The 23,448-nt window shown below is 38.1% G+C and overlaps 1 protein-coding gene across 1 annotated transcript in view; it reads left to right on the top strand.

The window, feature by feature from the left end:
- Positions 1–23,448, top strand: part of EML6 (EMAP like 6) — a 155,845-nt gene that overhangs the window by 8,189 nt on the left and 124,208 nt on the right. Inside the window, exon 3 of the mRNA XM_063301467.1 lies at positions 22,236–22,395. Coding sequence (XP_063157537.1) covers positions 22,236–22,395 — 160 coding nt within the window. The remainder of the gene's footprint in view (positions 1–22,235; positions 22,396–23,448) is intronic.

The following is a 23,448-nucleotide window of genomic DNA, read 5'->3' as shown; positions in this document are numbered from 1 at the left end:
CAAAATGGAGACTGGCTGCCAAAAAGTCTGATTTGAGATATCTCATAGTACCCAAACCTAGGCTTCCAACATGAAATATCTTTAGAATTAGAGTGGTTTGAAATTCAGATTCCTTAAATTACAGAAAAACATTTCTACTTGCATCCAGTTTAGTCTCAGGTACATCCTTCAAAACTGATTATGATAAGGAAAATATTACACATCATTGTTCAACTGTTCTTATGGGATATCATTTTTGCTACCATTTCTTGGCATTATTTTCTATGGAATCTAAATGGTTCATCATCTAGTTCAAGTTTGCACACACAGGACACTCACTGACAATGAAAGGAGAAAGACTCAATCCATGGAGCCCTTTCTGGTAAGACGTGTGTCATGTGCATGAATTTATTATAAGAACTGTAATGTGTTTATCTATTACATTTATACCCTGTTTTTTCTCCTCAAGGGGGAATACTTTTTCCTCCCCTTTCTCTACAATTTTATGGCCACCACCACTCTGTGGAGCAGGTTAACCTAATGGTGGCTGCCTTAAGTGCTGTACTGTAATGTAGTTTTCTTGATTTAGTTTACTGTGATTTATGAACTTGTATAATTGTAACTTAGCATAGAACAGAAAGATTCTTTTTTCATCATTACACCAGAAAGAGCAAGGAGTATATGAGTCTACAATTTACTGTGGCTATCTTCCTGGTTTGAGGTTACATATATTCAGCTTGGGAGAACCTAGATAGATGGCCTGGGGTTGTGTTACTTCCTTGGCTTCTAGAAATAGCTAACTATTCCCTCTCAGTAAGTAAAACTTGTCTAAGAAGTTATTGTGTCCTTTGTCATCACATTTTCTTGTCATTGAAGAAATATCACTGTAAATTTTGTAGCATTATTGTAGAGTCAGTAGCAAATTTTATATACATATTGAAATTTTTATTTTCAAACTCTTTTAAGTTTAGAGTCAGCCACTTAAAATAATATTTTTTATGAAAGTGAATCCTGTGTGTATGTGGAAAATCTATGTGCACCTGGGAAGATCATAAGCAGGGTATGATGATGATAATCTCTTACACTTTGTCTTCAGTATAAAAGCTTCATAGCCAATGGACAAAGATAGGCTGACCCTTCATTTCATTCACAGACATGGGTAGAATTGGACTTGGCCCAGTCATAGCTGTCAAGATATATATGTAGTGATGTCAAGTTTTAAATAATATAATCCTGCATATCAAGACAGGGAAACTTTTCCTGTTGATGTTTCTATTCCCTCAGTACATTTCCCTACTAGCAACTAATAGTATCTGCTATAGTCACCCAGCTGCCATTTGTGCCAAAAGAACCATCATGAGGACAGGCTTTCTATTACTTCAACAATGGTTGGGTGTATCTGTGAAGGTCACTATTGGAGAAATGGCTTTAGTCATTACCATAGCATATTGACTTAATCAGTAAACCATGGTTGAACAAGAAATGTTTCGGATGGTGTGGTAATCCATCCATTTTAAATAATTTGATGGTAGTTTGGGAAGATACGCAGTTCCAAATCAGGAAGGTTGGATGCATTTAGCTCATAAGCAGTTGATTTGCTTGCTGTATTCTAATAGTGATCTTATTTTCTGATGTAGAGAATACAGTCTAGTATTGTGAGGGTTTAATTTATTTTATTCTTCATTTATTCTCTTTATTATTTTAGAATAAATCCATTAATGATTTAAAGCACAATTGTAGTAAAATTGCACACTGAAATAAAAGCTAGCATTGGAGTGGAAACAGATAACGGAAACCAGACAACTGACCTTCCTAGAGCGTGAATGGAATGGTGTGAAAGGAGGAAGTGTGCAGATACAATAAATGCTACTGTTGCTACCCAGCAGGATAGAATCCTTATAGTGTGAAAGAATGCTGGGGCACCATAGTAAGGTCACCCCCAATCTCTTATCAAAGACATTCTGGAGTAAGGGACACACTGTGATTTACATTATCTTTCTTATGTAGCATAACAAACCAAACATATATAATAACCTTGCTTTTTTCAGGACTCTTCTGCAATTCTTTGGCAAGGAGCCAGGTGATCCTGTAGTTCGTGCGTGCCAATAACATATATTTTGTTGCATCTATCTTCAATCACTTTGGTTCCTTATTTAGAGTTGGCATTTTTCCCACAACAGTATAGACTGCACATACAGTGATACGTATATATAGTCAAAATGGCATTGTCCATACACATGAGAGATATTATTAGTGACAATCCCAAAGATTTCCAGAAATACAAAAAGACCCCTTATTTGGTTCACTTCAAGATAAACCCCACTGTATTAACTGTGTTTTTACTAATTATTTATTTATTTATTAGGTTTTTTTAATCCCACTGCAATCTAACAGACAGCTAACATATATAGTAGAAACCAATACAAAAAGCAAAACTACAAAAATACTGAAAAATATTTAAAACCATAAAGCATACATAAGTATGTTGATCTGTCATGTAAGATGCTTTTTATAATAATGTCTGAATTGGACACTGCTCTATTTTATGTTGATTTATTCATTTTGTATGTATACATACTGTATACATCTACAGGAATGGTAGGCATTTAGGTTTTATAGCTGCAGGGATAATTTCAGTTGTTGCACTGATTATCTCAGTAGGCAAGAACCATACTGTATGATGTCTGCATTTTGTTCTTTTTCCTTTTGTAAGGGAAGAAATTAACGCTTGAAGCAATGTCATCTTTTCATAGGTTCACAGATGTAATTTTACAGGAAAAGTTTTAGAAAATTGGAAGTTGACTGGAGAAAAGAATATCCTCTTTGAAATCAGACAAGTATAACCAAAGGTAAAGAACATGTTCCACAAAATCAGATAGTACTATTTCATTCCTAGTCTCTTCTGTGTTTCTCCAGCCATTCTTAATGCATGCACACCAACTTCCGGTTGGAATTGGTTCTGATAGCTGTTTCAGCAACAGATAGAAACTGTAATTACACCCTGAGTTAGATATGCTGCTCTGTGCTGGAAGAAAGTTTGTTATATTACATTCCAAGCTTGGGAGGGAACGGTGGAGGAGAGGACAAATAAGCAGCAAATACAGAATTTTTGAAATTTTGGCCATCAGTGTCCCTGGAATTGTTGCCAATATCCACTTATTGAGGAGTTTGCTAGCAATTATGACTACACACCATCCTCCTTGAAAGGATTCTAAGGACTCTTAACAGGCAAAATACCATTTTTGACTCCTTGAAGGCTTGTTGAAAAATGGAATGGACTTTTATAAATAAATGAATGCCAACAAGAGGCATCCCACTCATACAAGGAAAAGGCATCTCTTGCAGAAATAGCGGCAGTGAACTAAATGAACATGAGTGTAATATGCCTAAGATTGAAGGGAGCTGGGTGAAATAAGGAGCAACATGGATTGTAAAAGGTCAGACAGTTTAAATGAGCCCATTGTTCCATATGCAAGTTACTCTAGCTGGTTATCAGCCTTCCATAGCCTGTTGCCCTCCAGCTATGTTGGACAAAATTTCTCATAAATCCTAATTATAGAACATGTAGACCCAACACATGATGGCTAGGCATTAGGTTGAGGAAAGTTACATCATGTTATTATGGAAGTTTGGCATTTTCCAGCCCAAATCCCTGGGAGAATTATTGACAGAGATTATATTAGGAGTAAAAACTAATTCCTGTGAAGAAGGATGGATCTGGGCATTATTTGACTTGATTATGTGCCATCAAGTCATTTTTGACTCTTAGCACATAGATAGATTTTCTCCATGATGATCTATCCCTAATCTGTTCTTTCAAGTCTCCCAACAGTGCACTCATCACCACTATAGGGTATATTTAGCCTTTGCAAAAGACAGCTGAGAGGGGATATGATAGTATTCTTCAAATTCCTGAAAGGATATTAAATTAGAGGAAGGCAGATTCCAATACAATGTTATCAAAAACTTGCAAATAGTAAGAGCAATTTTATTGTGGAACCAATTAACCAGAGAGTTTTTGAGCTTCCCTTCATTAGATGTGTTCCAGTGGAGGTTAGACTGTCAAGATGTTTCAACTTGGATTTCTGCACTGAGCAGGGACAAGGACTCAATGACCTAAATGGCTCCTTGCAACTCTAGATTTTCATCTGAACTAAGAGTCATGCTGTATAGAAGTGATTGTATCTGGAATGGAAAAATCTGGTGAAACTCCCTTTCAGTTCTAGCATTCTGTAAGAAGTAGGCTATTCTACTGGGTTCTTGGTGCTCTCTGATGCTGGTTGTTTTCTTGCAGAAGTTTCATTACCAAGCTAGCTGACATCATCAGCAGGAGGGTGAGTGGAATTTGCTGGCTGTTTATATATAGTAGCTTGCCCTGCCAGTCTTGGTGGGAGTGTGGCTTCCTCCTTGATGGTTCCTTGATGAGAGTATTGTTTCTTCCCTGCTTATCTAGTACTGTTTCCTGTTTATCTGACTGTTGGGTGCTGGAGAGGATGTGTGCTAGGCTATTTGTTTCCTTCCTAGGTTTTTGATTGTATCTTTTAAATTGTATGGATAGTAAATAGGTTTTTATCTCTGTGTGTCTGTTGATGGCTGATTTGTCTGAATGCCCAGCTTATAAAAATTCCCTAGAATTTTTGAATTTGGCTTGATCTAAATTATTAACAGTTTCCCAGCTGAAACTGTAGTTGAGTTGGTCCACGTGTTTCAAAATTAAGGAGTTTTCATGTCTTCTGAGTGTCAGTTGGTGTTCATGGATGCGGTCTGCCAGTCTTCTCTCTGTCCTACATGGTAGCTGTTAATAGTCCTTACCTTGTACAATATATTATAGATGATTCCTGTTTTTTATTCTTTGGTTACTGAGTCTTTTGGTTTAGTAAGGATTTTTTTGGTTTGTATGCTGCAGCAATGCCAAGTAGTTGTAGTAATCTATTGGTCATCTCAGATATATTTTTGATGTACTGGAATGTTATCCTTTTTCTAGGTTGTAATAGTTGCATTGTGGTAAGTTGTATAGTTCAATACTTCTTGATGAAGTTGTGTGGATATCCATTATGTTGGAAGATGTTGTATGAACATCAAGAGAAAATCCCACCTTGCCCATGCTGTATGTGCCACAGTCCAAACCCTTTTTCCATTATTCTACCTACTAGTGGGACGCGGTGGCGCTGCGGGTTAAACCGCTGAACTGCCGATCGGAAGGTCGGCGGTTCGAAACCGCGCAGCGGGGTGAGCTCCCGTTGCTCGTCCCAGCTCCTGCTCACCTAGCAGTTCGAAAACATGCAAATGTGAGTAGATCAATAGGTACCGCTTTGGCGGGAAGGTAACGGCGTTCCGTGTCGTCATGCTGGCCACATGACCCGGAAGTGTCCTATGGACAACGCCGGCTCTAAGGCTTAGAAACGGAGATGAGCACCGCCCCCTAGAGTCGGACACGACTGGACTTTACGTCGAGGGAAACCTTTACCTTTACTACCTACTGTGATCTGCCTTCTCTCAAATACAAAAAGTTGCCTAACCCTCTGCTAGAATGACACATGCCTAGGAATATTATACATGCAACTCTGCATTCCATGGAGGAGCAGATAGAAGTCATAAATAATAACTTTGTAAGGGAGTTTGGCAAACCATTGCTATTTCTGGCACTGTATTGATTTGGATGATTTCCATAATATTCTAATGTTCCTATCATGAGATATGGTCTTTTTTAAACATGGTACATGAGAACTTCCCCACATTGGTACTTTCTGTGCTCTGTTAATATGTGGGCCTCAAACCTATGTTGATTACATCTTTCTAGAGCCTTGGATGCTAACACTCAGGCATGGATGAAGCATCATTATTTGATGGGTAGTGACAGAGTTGCTACACAGGCTGTAGTAGAAGCTGTTGTTTTATTATCTTCTGTTATTATTGAGTTTTTAACACATAATTGAAGCCAATGGTAGTGGGGTCCATGTAGTTATATTGAAAAATCATAGCACTATCATCTTATCAGAGCTATAGGACTGCCTAATTAGTGTTGCCTTGCTCTTTTAGGTTTCTTTTTTATTTCATTTGTTAAATAAAAATTGGATTCGTGACATTCCTGAATATAAACACTTACAAGGATAACATCATGACAAATGCCACCATGTCAGGAATAATTGAAGAAGAAACATAGCTTTCCAGGCAGCTTTAAGATATGATGTAGCATATATTTTGAAAAGCTGAGTAGTGAAAATTTTCAGTTGTTTAATCTGTGAACTATGATTTAATCTTTTTTTTAAGTGTCTATTTTCTCAAAATTTATAATATTTCCTCAACAATGCAGCTGTGGTATAGGTTCTGTTTTCTGGATATATGCTGTCCTGTCTAAAAGCAACCTAAGTACCCCTATCTTAAAATTTAAAATGTATTACATGAGAACAGGATATAATGTTTGTAGTACTAGACTGGTCTTGTGATAGTATAATGCTATTGAAAAAAAATGTTTCAAATAAAAAGTAATTGCTCATCTCCGAAGAAGCAACACCAAAGCGGGCTGCCTCTTTAGGGAAATCCTTCAGACAGGCCTTGAGGACTTACTTTGCTCAGGTTATTAATGCTTGAGGGATTTAAGAACAGTCTGGGTGAGAGGCAGAACAATTGTGCATAGACTCATCTGAGTGATAATACAAGTGACAATATACTCCAAAGCCTGTAAAGCCTTTAGTGGGAGAAGGGCCCATAGGGGAAGGGAGAAGGGAGAATAAAAGTTTGAATTTCTGGTGACAGTAGGACTTGAAGAAGCTGAACTAAACTGTTGTTATGTAGGCATTTTATGTAGGTCTAACGCTACTGATGTGCTTGACAATAATATTCATGGTCCAGATTCCAGATTCCTCTTTTTGTTTCTGTGTATGTGCGGGATGTATATGTGTTTGCTGTTGTTTAGTGACTTCAGCGATATTGGTACCCCCTACACAAGTATTGTCAGGCAATGGGAGATATAGAAGACATGGGATGAATAAAGGAAGGAAAAGAAGCAGTAGAGGCAGATTGGTATAGGGAGGTAAAACCCATTCAGATTTAATGGTACTGTCCTTACCTTTTCTACATACCAATATAATTTGGGGAGTCAAGTCAAAAAATCACAGATCCTTATGTCTTTCCTGTCAAATGCCAGGTCAGTATCTTGTATTTCAAGACATTTGTGATCTTAGAATAGTGGCTGACCTGGTATATATCTCAGAAACCTGGCAGAATGGAGGAGAGTTGTTTGGGTTCACCTTTTGTCTGAGCAGGAATAATGCAAACATGTTGTCAGGGAAAATATGTTGGTATGGTCTATAAGAATTCCATTTACAGCTCCTCTCTGGGTCTTTGCTACTTTTGAGGATACATACCTCATTCTGAATGGTCAAGGGAATATTTTAAAGGGATTCTGCTGGAGTATTGCCCAGTTCACTTCGTAACAGGATCTGTGACTGAACCGACATAGGTGGTTTCAGATAGAGGCTTTTGATCTTGGGAAATTTAAACATTCATGCCATGACTGACATTGTCTAGGATTTCCTAGTCACCAAAGCTTCCATGGGTTTTTCGCAGATTTTTTTTCAGATCTACTCATGAAGGAAGTTATACCCTCAGTCTAGTTTTTATTCTGTTGATTAATATACAGAGGTTCTGGAATAGGTTCCACTGCCATGGACATACCACTTTCTGGTAAAAGTTGGGCTCTTGTGGCAAATTGTCCTCTGCAGAGATGGGGGGTCAAGATGTAGGCTGGTCCACCCCCAAAATTAATGGCTCCAATTAGATTTGGATGATGTCTTCTCTGACTGCATCAGTGGAGAATCAATTGTTGAAGCTCACTGGGTTGAGGCATGTAGCAAGATGGTGAAGTGAACGCATCTTATTATTAGCACACTCTGTTATCTTCCTTAACTTTTCTTTATTTTATCAGCTATTTTGTTCTGTTTTGCCAGGTCCTACAATTAATTGTATACAGCCAGCCTTTAATCATTACTAATGGAGAATTTTATTTGCACTCCAGTGCATAAAAAAAGATAATACAATGGGAAGAAGAAAGAAATGGCAGAGAGTGACTTCTGGTGTGCTGACATTGCTTTAACTATCTAAGCAACAAAAAATTGATGATTTCATGGAATTTAATAAGAGGAATGATAATGTAATAATGGCAGTATTAGCAACACTAATAGCCTTGGATACCCTCTAAACAAACATGCAATGCTGGAGTGGGACTTGCCAAACAAGTCTTTCATCTCCCACTTTGAAGAATTAGAGTCCTTGGGCTCCCTAGATTCAACAGCTTCTTCTCTTTAAGCAGCTGCTGTCCATGCTTACCACAAAAGGTTGCCAGAAGAGATCCTTAAAAATGACAATACCACAGGTATTTAGGCAGTGTTTATTGACTGCACTGACTGTAATTTCAGTTTTTGAATATTCAACAACAATAAAAGGAGAAGTGGACTCTTTGAAAGAGTTTCTTGATGCATTTATTTAGTCTTTTCATGCTAAAATAGCAGAGATTGCTACAGTACAAAACTCTAGATTTCAAGATGAGCAAAACTCCAGAAAATGATCTTAACACTGAATCCAACAAGAAAAGCAATCGAATAAGCCCCCCCTCCCAGCACATGAGAAATAAAGGAGTTGGAAGTAAAGAGAACCTCATCCAACCTGTCATTATGTCTGAAGGTCTTCTAGTAAGAAGAGTGAAGGAGATGGAAAGTGTTTCATAATGCTAAAAGACACTTGACACTGAGTAGCCAGATGTGTTTTAGATACTTCCTCAATGGCCTTAGAGATAATCACATCAGCAGTCCTTTCTCTAGGATAATACAACATACGTTTAGCATTCATTTATGACGTTAAAATTACTTCTCAACCAGTACTAGAATATGTTTATTCAGTGAGTGATGTTGTGCTATGGGTAAAATTAATGGTCTTAAAGAGAGCATCTGCTTTTACAGAAGGACATACCATTCCCACTTCTTCAGATCACACTGTGACATTTGCTTCTGTAGAAGCTGGTTATCTAAAACAGATTGGAATGGATAGCTTTCTCAATAATAGTTTATTTGTTATACAATCTTACACATATTTACACATACACATATTTACCTGAGAGAAAATTAGAAAACTAAACACAGAAGCATGTGATTTTAAATAGGTTTTTGTCAATGAACTAATACTGCCTGCTTGGCAAGGGAAGATTAACAACCATAATGCCACACTGCATCCTTTTTCTTTTCTGCACAAAGCTCCATAAGTTACTTCCACCTAATAATACCATGTGATCTTCATGTTTTCTTCAGAGACTTTTAAACCTTTCCTAATCTAGTGCACTTTCCTGGCAACCTTGTCAAATCTACTTATATACCTCCTAAAATAGACCTCTCCAAAGTGATGGCTTCCAAATATGTTGAACAATGTATCTTAATATCTCATGTTCTGACAGATCTGGATGGGCAAAGTTCATAAAGGTGCTTTGCTGGATATCATGCCTTCTTTGAGGGAATTCAGTGTGGAAATGCTCACTTAGCATAGTATTTTTTTATTCTTTGTCAGAAAGAAATCAGGAAAAGGCAGTACTTGTCTTCAGCCTTTAAGGTTGCAGGTTCATGAAGGAATTTAAATTGCAGGTGGATGGTTTATATCTCTTGTTTGACCAACTGTATTTCTAACTGTGCTTTCTTTCAGAACTAAACCCAACATAAATCTCCTCTCCCCTCCTATTCCCCTGTCAGCTAAAGAGTTTTCGGCAGTTAAGTACACCAAAGATAAATATCTCTGGACTCTTATAGAATGATAGAAAATGCATGGTCTAAAATCATTAAGAGTGTTTTTCAGTCTGTATGCTCATTATATATGTTTTATACCTAAAGAATCAAAGGATCCAATCTGCTTAAGTTAGTATCTAAGCATCCAACTATTTTCATGACCTTACATGTTGTAACTGCATAACAGGAACATTGTATTGTGAGTTCATTTATGTAGTTATTTCATAGGAGAACAGGGAATCTTTTAGTCCAGTCAATATCCAGTACTTGTTATTTGTATCATTGATGAAAGCATATGAGAAATAAATGCTAATAAAGTGGTCTGTATGGAAGAGATACACTTTGAGCTTGGCAAAAAAAAAAGTGTAAGAAGACTTTTCTGGGTCAGAACAATTTAAACTAACATCCTGTTTCTCATAGTAGCCAATTAGCCTTAAGGAAGACAAAAAGATAATAGATCTCTTTCACTATATTTCTCTAGCAGCTGGTATTCCAAGGTAGATGTTGTTCTCTTTTTTTAAAGCAAATCTTTTAAATCCATCTTCCATTTTTGTACATGTCTTTGAATCCAGACTGTGTGAAGTAGCTGTGTGGCCATCTCATAAAGTCTTATGCAGAATCAATACTAGTTTTCTTATGTAGGCTGGACATTGAGTCCATTGCTTTATGGATGAGACATTAGATCTTTCATAGCTATAGATGAGAGATGAGTCAGATAAGTGGATTATCGAGGAATTATTTTTGCTGCTGTTTAGTTCTCATACAATACTGGTAAACCTTGTTTTTCCTTATGATGAAATGCAATATTTGACACAGTCAAGGGTATCACATGCTCTTTACTGTACAGTGCTCAAGTTCATGATGTTCTCAATAGAGCTCTTCACACTCAGGAGTTTAACACATTATCAGAAAGTGAGCATAATACAACATGAACTTGAGGGGAGGGGAGGGAGAGAAAGGAGGAGGAAGAGGAGAAGGAAGGAAGGCAGGCAGGCAGGGAGGGAGGGAGAGAGGGAGAAGGATGCCAGTATCTATTGATCAGTGAGCCTGACATCAATACTTGGAAAGATGTTACAGAAGATAATTAAGAAAGACACTTGCAAGCATCTTGACCATAATTCCATCATTGTTAAGAATGAGCATGGCTTTGTTAAAAATAGGTCATCTTTACTCCTTTGATAAGATAATTACTTTAGTGGACAAGGGGAAAGCTTTGGAACTATCCTGATTTCAACAAAGCTTTTAACAAGGTTCCATATGACATTCCCAGTGACAAATTGTTGAAATATGGTTTGGATAGCACTATAGAAAGGGGGGTGGGTTTCTACAACTGGCTGGGTAACTGAACAGAGAGAATCAGTATTAAAGACTCTATATTGAATTGTTGTTGTTGTTTATTCGTTTAGTCTGGTTTGATCTTCTTGCAGTCCAAGGCACTCTCAGAATTTTCCTCCAACGCCACAGTTCAAAAGCATCTATCTTTCTTCTCTCAGCCTTCCTTATGGTCCAGCTCTCACAGCCATATGTTACTACAGGGAACACCATTGCTTTAACTATGCGGACCTTTGTTGTCAGTGTGATGTCTCTGCTCTTAACTATTTTATCAAGATTTGTCATTGCTCTTCTCCCAAGGATTAAGCGTCTTCTGATTTCCTGACTGCAGTCAGCATCTGCAGTAATCTTTGCACCTAGAAATACAAAGTCTTTCACTGCTTCTACATTTTCTCCTTCTATTTGCCAGTTATCAATCAAGCTGGTTGCCATAATCTTGGTTTTTTTGAGGTTCAGCTGCAAGCCAGCTTTTGCACTTCCTTTTTTCACCTTCATCATAAGGCTCCTCAGTTCCTCTTCGCTTTCAGCCATCAAAGTGGTATCATCTGCATATCTGAGATGGTTAATGTTTCTTCCAGCGATTTTAACTCCAGCCTTAGATTCCTATGATGTGTTCTGCGTACAAGTTGAATATGTAGGGTGAGAGTATACAGCCCTGCCGTACTCCTTTCCCAATCTTAAACCAGTCCGTTGTTCCCTGGTCTGTTCTTACTGTCGCTACTTGGTCGTTATACAGATTCTTCAGGAGGCATACAAGATGACTTGGTATCCCCATACCACTAAGAACTTGCCACAATTTGTTATGGTCCACACAGTCAAAGGCTTTAGAATAGTCAATAAAACAGAAATAGATGTTTTTCTGAAACTCCCTGGCTTTTTCCATTATCCATCGGATATTGGCAATTTGGTCCCGAGTTCCTCTGCCTTTTCTAAACCCAGCTTATACATCTGGCAATTCTTGCTCCATGAATTGCTGAAGTCTACCTTGCAGGATCTTAAGCATTACCTTACTGGCATGTGAAATGAGTGCCACTGTTCGATAGTTTGAACATTCTTTAGTGTTTCCCTTTTTTGGCATGGGGATATAAGTTGATTTTTTCCAGTCTGATGGCCATTCTTGTGTTTCCCAAATTTGCTGGCATATAGCATGCATTACCTTGACAGCATCATCTTGCAAGATTTTGAACAGTTCAGCTAGGATGCTGTTGTCTCCTGCTGCCTTGTTATTAGCAATGCTTCTTAAGGCCCATTCAACCTCACTCTTCAGGATGTCTGGTTCTAGCTCACTGACCACACCGTCAAAGCTATCCCCGATATTGTTATCCTTCCTATACAGGTCTTCTGTATATTCTTGCCACATTTTCTTGATCTCCTCTTCTTCTGTTAGCTCCTTGCCATCTTTGTTTTTGATCATACCCATTTTTGCCTGAAATTTACCTCCGATGTTTCTAATTCTCTGGAAGAGGTCTCTTGTCCTTCCTATTCTATTGTCTTCTTCCACTTCCACGCATTGTTTGTTTAAAAATAATTCCTTATCTCTTCTGGCTAACCTCTGGAATTTTGCATTTAATTGGGCATATCTCCCCCTATCACTGTTGCCTTTTGCTTTCCTTCTTTCTTGGGCTACTTCTAGTGTCTCAGCAGACAGCCATTTTGCCTTCTTGGTGTTCTCTTTCTTTGGGATGTATTTTGTTGCCACCTCCTGAACAATGTTGCAAACTTCTGTCCAGAGTTCTTCCGGGACCCTACCTACTAAGTCCAGTCCCTTAAATCTATTCTTCACCTCCACTGCATATTCCTTAGGAATATTCGTGAGCTCATATCTAGCTGATCTGTGGGTCTTCCCTAATCTCTTTAGTCTGATCCTAAATTGTGCAATAAGAAGTTCATGATCTGAACTACAGTCAGCTCCAGGTCTTGTTTTTACCAACTGTATAGATGTCTGCCACCTTTGTCTGCAAAGGATGTAGTCAATCTGATTTCGGTGTTGTCCATCTAGTGAAGTCCATGTATAAAGCCATCTCTTAGGTTGTTGGAATATTGAATTAGAGAGCAGTAATTGGTAGGGTCCCACAGGGATCTGTGTTAGGGCCAGTGCTATTCAACATTTTTTATTAATGATGTGGGTAATGAGATTGATGATCTGCTTCTCAAATTCATGGATGACACAAAATTGGGAGTTAGAGCCATCACACAGGAAGTCAGAAGGACTTTGCAATACATAGGAAGTCAGAAAGAAATTGCAATCCAATCTGGATGCATTGGGTGACTGGACTGAAATAAATAAATCCTTCAACGGGGAGAAAGTATTATGTTTATACAAGATAGGAGATTCATATCTTGGAAGCATTACATTGGAGAAGAACTTGGGTATGATAATTAACTATGTTACAAAATGTATAGAACCATATATGTAGTGTCAGAACACAGACTGTGAAGGTCCCACAAAACAAGCCAGGAACATACCCACATGCACACAATATACCTTTCAAAAAGGAAGAAGATTGAGAGAAGGGAGTGCCCTCCCTCCTCCACTGGCAAAGTGGTTGAAAACAAGCTGAGAAATTCCAAATAACTCTTTTGGGGGAGATTCTCAGCATTTCAACACCATGTTTTATCTTTTATATGATACACAAGTCATGGTATTTATGTTGATTCTCACAAGTTTGCACACTTTGTTCTGGCCTCATACCTTTCCTTCTTGTTTTGTTGAGTCATTTCATTTCTCAAGGAAACAAAGATTTGTTTATTAGTACTGTCCATGAAATCATGAAAGATAAATGTTTCAACAACCTCAACATGAGACAACAGCAGGAAGACAGCTACTAGAAGGGCTGCATCAGAAGAAGCACTGTATCAAAGACAAATGAAGTCCTTATTCCCTTCATTCTGCACTGGTATGACCACACCTAAAATACTGCATATGATTCTGGGCACATTTCCAGAAAGATATTGACAAATTAATATAGGTTCATAGGAAAATTATAAACAGGAAGATAGGAGATCCTTAAGGACAGTCTGGGGAAAAAAAGACTAAGAGACATGATATCAATGTTCAAGTACATATAACAGTGCCATAGGGAAGATGGTCAGGAATGGTATTCCTTTGTCAGTGAAATAATGTGTGTAAAGTTGCAGATATCTACATTTAATTTAAATATGAAGGAAAATTCCCTGATGATAAGTTTTGTTCAACAATGGAACACTTATGGAAGTAGTGGGTTTTCCATATCTGGAACAGTGGATAGCCAACTCTTAAGGATAGTTCAGCTGATTTTCCTCAACATTGCAGACAGTTGGACTAGATAATCCTTGTGATCCCTTCTAACTCCATAATTCTGTGATTCTATTATACTTTTAGTGTTCAAACTTTCAGTGGGAGAGTTAAATAATGTTTAATTCTCTCCCAGTAAAATGAATAGAATTACAGTTCATAGATGAGCTGTGTTTATGTGTGCCTGTGGTTTCATTAATGCAGCTATCTTTCACATACCTGTTCACAAATAATCAGTCCAATTGAGGGCATGTCATTCTCAGGAAAATATGCATAGACTTGCAGGTTAAGTTATAGATACATTCAGGGGGAAAAAAATCAACTAACCTATCTGTTTACCAATATCTGTTCAAATGGTATATTTAGCCACATACCCATTCAAAAGGCACTGCTGAGTTTGGCATACAAGGAATTTGTATTCCAAACAAATAGTACACTAGGATTAGGAAACACTTGACTACAGAACTTACCTTGTTACCCAACAGGCACCTTGACATATCTCACACACACACACACACACACACACACACACACACACACGAGAACCGTAAATAATATAAGTCCGTAATATCTTCATTAGAAAAATGTGAATGCTCTTGGCCCCATAGCAGCCTCATGGGAATTTTTTTTAAATAAAAATGGTTGATGGATGCAGTGCAGTATTTTGCTTCAAATTATGGCCATCTGCCCTGAAAAAAAAGAAAAACTTAAGCAGGGTTGGGAGAGAGAGGGAGAACAGAAAGCAACCTCACCACTTTTCTTTCTGATAAATGAGTATTACATAACTGGCAGCACCCATCATGGCAGTCACTTTATGAGATAATTTAGGGCCTTCGATATTCCCAGATGTGCCTTCAGACCTTAAAAGGTGCCTCCTGCTTTAACAGTATATAGTATCATAATATATAAGCTGAATTTTATTCATTTATATAGCATGAAATAATGTTAGAGATGCATTTTTTATTATAGTGTGAAAATAAATTAAACTACTTTAGGGATGAACTTCAGTAATTGCACCATGAGATGTGGTGCTGACTACCAGCTTGGTAGCTGTGTTAAATTTCTGGGAAAAAAGTACAGTTACGACAAGAAAGCAATAGAGGATTGTCTGAGGAAGTGGGACAACAAATTTTGGTGAGAGGGAAATCCAGCTGCATTTCTAAGTTGGTTTGTTAACAAGTAATAGTAATAAAAACTTTGATTTGCTGTTCAGGCTATGGAAGTGCCTGAAGACTGTTGTTATATGTATGTACATCTTGTTAGTTTGCTTAAAAGTATTCATTAGCGTAACCAGCAGATATGGGGAACTGCTTGCTTAACATTTATTTATTTATTATATTGGTTTTTCACTGACATTTTCCCAACTTCTGACAGCTTATATCAACAACCATACAGCATAATAAAATGTCTGCAATCATAAATTAAAGTCCATAGCCTCAAAAAAAACACGATACAAAATACAGTATTAATAGTAATAGTATGGACAGGCAGATACTATAGCAGCATAAAATGTGTGTCACCGTTGGTGATTGGTATTCTGCTACAGGCATAATACTGCAAATGCTGCTGCCCATAATTACTGTTTACAAGGCACTTTCAGAAAAGTGCTAAACCAGTATTCTCACAACTTTAAGATGTGTGGACTTCAACTACCAGAATTCCCATGCTGGCCAGGGAACTCTAGGAGCTGAAGTCCACACATCTTAAAGTTGCTGAGGTTGAGAAAAAATGTGCTAAACCCATGTTCAAAGCAGCCAAACAAAGCTGACAGGTATGGGGAGAGTTGCACCATAAAGCCACGGAAAGAGAGCCTGCTCTTTTATCCCACTTCACCATGCAGCTGTTATGCTGTAACTTGGGAGCTATAGGGGAGAAGCCAGTTTGAAAGAAATGGATTCTCCCCCTATTTTGTGTAGAATGGCCCTGGAAAGCAGTGGCCAGGGTCTGGAGGAGAGGGATCATGCCTGCCCCAGTCCAAAGTGGCCAATAGGTCCCCAGCTGGTCTTGCCCCTGAGGGGTCACCTGACTGTGATACCAACCATCTGTTGTCTGTTTTGAATTTCTCCTTATTTAGTGTTAGTGGATATGCCCAAATTCTAATACTGTGTGAAGGAAGAAAAAAATCTTTGTTCATATTTTCCACGCTGTTTTATATACCTCTGTCAAGTCTCCCTATACCCGACTTATTTCTAAGCTCCAAAGCTCTGAATGCCAATATATTGAGAATGGGAGAATGGGAGAGTTGTATTAGCATGGGGCCTAATCATTTGCGCTGGGTGTTCTGACACCACCCCAAAATACATATTTTTTAGAGCTGTGTGAATGATGGCCTGGTGATACAGCAACTCAACTCTGACAATCAGTGGGGTGACAGATGTCACAGGCAGATTGTCCTCACATGTTGGTCATTGACTGTAATTAAATAAATTAAGATACAGCAAATCCTTTAGCTGGCAGCTAAAGCTGTAATGGCTAAAATGGATTAGATAGTTCCAGTGACAATGGACTAATTGTCTATCCATTCCATATCCAGAGTAAGGTCGGCTGGTAATTCTAAAACTGAGCAGTTTATAAAAATAAGGATTTACAGGACACTGAGTGAGACCACAGGAAGACTCCCAAAGCATTCAAGGGCACTACCCAGAGGAAGAAAAGTGCAGAAGAGGAAAAGTGCATTTAAAACGACAATTTTGGAGATAGAACCATGCCACTTTAAAGCAGTAAAGCTAAATGATGCAGTAAGGTACAGTTTGTCCCCTGGTAGCTAGTAGAAATTGGGAAGTCACAAATTGCTGAACGTCTATAGAAGTTGCAAAAGAAGATAAGAAGAACTCAGTTCAGGAGTCTGACCTTTCCATATTTTCAAAATTACTTAGTTGCCATGTGTAGACATATTACTTAACCTATATTAGGTATGGGCTGTGAAGCAACCATTGTGGAAAAAAGAAGGCAAAAAGTAAACACAGAAAGGAGTCAATCAGAAAAGTGTAAACTACAAAATACAAAATTGGCAGCCTGGACACAAGAGGATAAAAAGAACAGTATTTGGGCAAGAGAGGGCACTGCTGCACTCCAGATACTGCTTCTCACTCTCCTACACCTGCGCCTACAACTTAACCGTCTGGAATTCCAGATAGGAATTCTCACCTGCACATTGGTAACCTGCTTCATTCCCTCCTGTCTCATTTCTTCTGACAGTAAACTTGGGTTATTATAGCCCTGTAATTTGCTTACTTACTGCCTAATAAAAACCAATTGAATTCAATTTGCTTTCTTATTTTTGGTTGCCACCCTACCATACCATAGAGAAAATTCTGATAAGGATATTTTTTCCATGTCAGTAAGGTTAAGTGATTTTGTTTGTAACTCTGAAAATACAGGGATCTGAAGAATAATCTCTAAGTCAGAGACCAAACATTGAGTTAAAGTGGCCCAAGTCTACTGTATGTGTTTGATTTATAGTGACCTTAGTCAAACTTAACTTTTCTAGCAGCAAATTATGTTTGCAAATCACTCCATCATAAATAAACCCAGGTGTTTATTAGGCAGTCCAGAGTGTCGGAGTTGAGTTGTTAAGTGTATGAGCATTGGAAGTCACCCCCAGCCATAACAGAAGGAGGGCGAACTGTCCCTCTTGATTGTTTGGGGAACAGCTACTAGATTTATCAATCTAAGAACTGGCTTTTACAATTGTTATGATTTATGTTTGGAGCTTATTTACTGGAAGGAGGAATGGTAAGCCACTCAGAATTTGGTGGCTTAGAAGCCTGATAATAAACAAACAAGCTGTTGGCTTACTATTATTGGCTTTAAATTTACTTAAGTGTTTGTCTATATACTGCTTTTAATGGTTATATTATATTATATTATATTATATTATATTATATTATATTATATTATATTAATAATATTATATGTAAGGTACTCTGGAGAAGTAAACATGATGGGCAGGGATGTTTTCCCACCAAATCTGTCATGGGGCAGTACTCAAATGTGGCACTTGTATAATAGGTCAAGTATGAACTGACCACTCCTCATTTTATTTTCTTCCAATATTCCCTACAACTCATGGAATTCCAGAATTAATGCATTTTCCCCAAAGATCCATATCAGTGTACATTAATGTAATGTATCGTTCTACATCTTCATAACTGCTCTTTTCATTTGGACTGCTGAAAAAGCTTTTTCTCTCTCTCCTTTGCTAATGATATAGATAACAGTTCAGTTAATTAACTCTCTGCTTTGCAGCCAACATTTATTTTTTATTTTTTGTTAATTTTACATGACTCATTTCAATCACCTTAATTTCCTCATAGACACGGAGAAACAGAGTTCTTTATTTTCCTGAAGGTTGCATAAGCTATGCCTAGGTCATTTGGATATACCAGGTTTCAATCCCAAGGGAAGTGGCTGACATGAATTTCTGAGGTCATTTTTGCACTAGCAATTTATATCACTTAAATGATGGCTGGGTGATGGGCTGAGTGAAGACACTATAAATCACTAGTGTGGAAATAACCTGAAATTGTGTGAATAGAATTAACCTATTGCAGCAGCATGTTTTTGTTATGTAGAATTGGAATAGAATTGATAACTACTGAATTTAAAAATAAATTTGCAGTCTTACTGCCATCATAAAACCAGCCTGGACTCTTGAGGGGATAGTATTTAATTAATTTATTTTTAATAATTTGATTCTCACATACTTCTCAAGAAATAACAACTATTTTAATAGCTGACAACTCAATTGTAATAATTTTAATGAATATGATTGTACATTCCTTTTGATGGAAATATTGTATGGGTTTTCCAGGAATCATGGTGGATCACAAGGAATTGAGAAAGGACATTTTAAATGATAAATCATTCATGATAAGTTGATTGCTGTTCTTTTTGCATTTGAAAATGAACCCTTAATCAGTGTTATTTTTAGGAAAAGATCATTACTTTTCTCAATGAAATATGAATTGTGTTTCCACATAAATCTCTTTGTAGGTAACGTAAAGCAATAGAAAAATAAATAGCACTCAAGCATTTCTGTTCATAAGAACTGTTTTGGGAATTTTTTTCCTCTTGCTGTCAAGTGAGTCTACTTTATAAAATATTGTTTAAAAGTGCTATGTAGTCTTTCACTTTCAACACAACTTTACAAGTATACTTTTTAAATCCTATGACATTGAATAGCATTATTCATTAAGCACAGACATTTGGAAGAATTTCTGTACAGTATAAACATGCATTTACATCCATTTTTTCATTTGATTTTTACTGCAAGAATAGAAATATAAGGAACTGTACCTGAACAATACTTTTGATTTCCACAATATGGCAGTTCAGAGATCTCATTTGTATAAAAACCATATAAGCTATGTACACGCTCAGTCTCTTTAAACATTGGTTGAAAAACATGAATGAAGCAATCAGAGATTGTGTAATGAGGAAAAATAGTAGGCTTGAATAGATCTTTGGGAATTCCAAGGTTATATTAAGTACCTCAGACATATAAGTCATTTGGAGACATATATTCCACTTACAAATAAGTGGAGGTAGAGTGCAAACCAGATCAGAACCTGGTGTGCACTCAGGAAGTCCTTTTTGGAAAGCCTTTGAAAACAGAGGAAATGCTAAGCAACGATGCAGTTTAAGGAACACTTTGTGATAAAGGACACGCATTTGATAAGAAGAAAGGAGAATTTATTATGTGTTTATGCTGCATATAACTCAAAATCAGCACAACAAAGTTAAAGGTTTTCATATAAGTTTAAATGAAATTAAGAAGAAAATAACCACGTCATGTGTCATGAAGGGCTTTAACTGTGATAACCAACATCTGGAATTGCATCTGGAAGCTAATCTGCAACCAAACTCCAAAATAGCAGTGTGACATGAAGGTCCAAAGTGCACCCATAACTACCCATGTCATTGCATTCTGGACCAACTGTAACTTCTGAGTGGTCTTCAGCCTCAGGTAGAATACATTGCAGTAACCTAGAAGAGAGGTAACAAAGGCATGAGTAACTGTGAGTAGGGCTTCTCAATCTAGAAATGGGCACAATTGGTACACAAAATGAATTTGTGTAAATTCCCTCCGATCAACGGCTCCCACCTGCTCTTTAAGCAGGAGTTGTGAGTGTAGGAGGACCCCAAATTGCATGCAAGTATTGTTTGGGGAAGTGCAACCCCACTCAGAACCAAAGATGGAAAATCTCCAGATCTGGAAGGCCTCCAGATCCACAACCATTTGGTCTTACTAGAGTTGAGCCTGAGTGTATTCCTCCCCATCTAGACCCCCATAGCCTCCAAACATTGAATCAGAACCTTGATGCCCCCACTTGGACAATCAGCGGCTGATGTATAATCAGTATACTGATACCTAACCTCAGCTGATGAATAACCTCATCCAGCAGCCTCATGTAGTTAAACAGGAGGGGGGAGAGAATTGAGCCTTAAGGCACCCCACAAAACAATGTTTGAGAACTGGACCCCGTGCCCCCATCAATGCTAACTGATACTGCTCCAGAATGAAGGAGAACCACTGCAACATTCTGCCTCCCACTCCCTTGAGCTAGTCCAGAACTATATCATTATCGGTGGCACTGAAGGCTGCTGAAAACTAAAGGAGGGGCAGAATGGGTGCACTGTCCCCATCCCAGTCCCACCATAGGTCATCCAGAAGTATGATCAATCCCATCTAAGTACCCTGACCTGAAGTCAGACTCCTGCCTCCAATTTTTCTCTACTACAGTTGGACTGAGAGTGAATGGTTGCCTTAATTTCACAGCTGAGGGTGGTTTTGAACTAGCTTTCCACATTCCTAGTCTAACACCTTAACCACTACACTATGCTGGTATCCTGTTCCTTAGCTTGGACATGATCAAGGTGTATAAAATTATACTTGGCCTGGAGAAAGTAGACAAGAAGTTCTTCCTCCTCTTTCTCAAATTACTAGGACCAAGTTCCATCCAGTGAAGATGATTGGAAGGTGATTTAAAACAGATAAAAAGAAGCACTTCTTCATAGCATGTATAAGTAATGTATGAAATTCATTTCCACAGGATGATGGTTACTAATTTAGATGGCCTTAAAAGGAGGTTGGATACATTTATGGAGGAGAGGTCCCTCAAGGCCTATCAGTCTTGAGATTCATGTTATCTCTGGTTTAGGGGCAGCTTGCCTTCAAATACCAGCTGCCAAGGTTGGAGATTGGTATGTCTCTATCTCTTGTTTGTGAGCATCCTAAAAGTATCTGGATGACCAGTGTAAAAAACTAGAAATGGGGGGAGTTGCTACAGAGAACACCCCCGTCAGGCCCCTTCTCATCATACCACCCTGTTAGGAGGGAACTCTCAGTAGGTGCTCCCTAGTCACCCAAGTAGAATGGACAAAAACTAACAGGAAAAGGCGATCCCTAGGATACACAGACCTTGAGCTGTATAGGGCTTTATATGCAGCAACCTTGAATTACACTCAGAAACATATTGGTAACCAGTACAGCTTGCACAAGAGAAGCATGATGTGAAAGTACTGTGACCAATCACTATGCATGTATGTCACTGCAGTCTGGACAAGCTAAAGCTTTTGGAAGACCTTCAAGGGCAGCGCCATGTAGAGCAAGTTACAGTAATCTGTTGCAAATGGAATGTCAGTTGCAAAAGAAAAACGAAGACTGTGCAGGGAAGAAAATGGTTTGAACTTTGAAGAGGAACACATTTCTTTAGAAGACAAAACAAAACTGCAACATTTTACATCCACATGGACAGAAAACGAGTTTATATATTAGCAGAATAATTGTAAAAGCATCATTGAACATCTGTACAATGATATATGTTCTCTGTAGTAACCAAAATTGTGATAACAAACTCTGACTTTGAACTCTTTTCCAGCCTAGCTTTGCATCCCAATAAAACCCTTGTTGCTACAGGGCAAGTTGGCAAGGACCCTTATGTCTGCATCTGGGATTCCTACAATATACAGGCTGTTTCTGTACTGAAAGATGCACATACCCATGGAGTTGCATGCTTGGCTTTTGATTCAGATGGCCAGGTGTGTATCTGTTCAATTTATATTTCTGTTGTATTTAATGCTCTAGTAGAGTGGAACCAAAATATCCATTCTGCTGTTTTCTAGAAGCATTCTCTTGTGAAAACGTACAGGTCAATTTTCTGTGAATACTTTGTGCAGAGAAATGTTTATAAAAGTTTTGGGTTACAGCTTACTTAAATTTATGAGGTAGCCAACAAGATAACCTAGAATAATCTAGATTTAAATTTCTTTTTCTGATAAGAGAGGTTGAGAACATTTGGGAGGACAACATAAAAAGAAGTTTATAATACAGATTTGATGTGAAGTACAAAGGATTTCTTATTCTTCCCAAGATACTAGTTAGAATAAGACTAGTGTAAGGCTCAGCCAAAGGGTATGATCATGTGCTTCACCTGATGTCGCATTTTAGAAATCAAACACATTTCAGAAATAAAACAATCAGGTTTGGTCTAGTGGTGAAGGCACAGGCTAGAAACCAGGAGACTGAGAGTTGCAGTCCTGCCTTAGGCATGAAAGCCGGCTGGGGTGACCTTGGGCCAGTTCCTGTCTCTCAGCCCAACCCACATCACAGGGTGGTGGTTGTGGGGAAAATAGGAGGAGGAAGGAGTATTAGGTATGTTCGCCGCCTTGAGTTATTTATTATAAATAAATAAATAAAGATGGGATAGAAAATAAATAAATAAATCCCACCAAAATGACCAATCGGGATCTGGCACAAAGAAAGAATCAATCAGAGACCAGCCCTCACCAATCTGCACCAATCAGAAAGCAGCTCAGCTAAAGACCAATCAGAAGTCAGGTCACCTGGCTATAAAGACAGAAACCCAGTCAGTCCCTGCTCAGTTGCCACTTTGCCTCTGAAGATGCTGGTGAAATGTCAGGAAACCTGTTGTCTAGACCATGGTCGCTAAACCCTGAAGCTCAGTGCTGCCCAACAGATACTGGCTGTGAAAGCCTACATCAGTAAAACTTTTTAAAGTTTTGCCTGTATTAATTTTGTATCATTAGTGGTTGGTGACACTTTCAACAGTTTTAAAAGCATCAGCACTGAAT

The sequence above is a fragment of the Candoia aspera genome, chromosome 1 (genome assembly GCF_035149785.1).
Source record: "Candoia aspera isolate rCanAsp1 chromosome 1, rCanAsp1.hap2, whole genome shotgun sequence".
NCBI lineage: Eukaryota > Metazoa > Chordata > Lepidosauria > Squamata > Boidae > Candoia > Candoia aspera.
The sequence above is the reverse complement of the archived record's forward strand: the minus strand, read 5'-3'. Positions and strand labels throughout refer to the sequence as shown.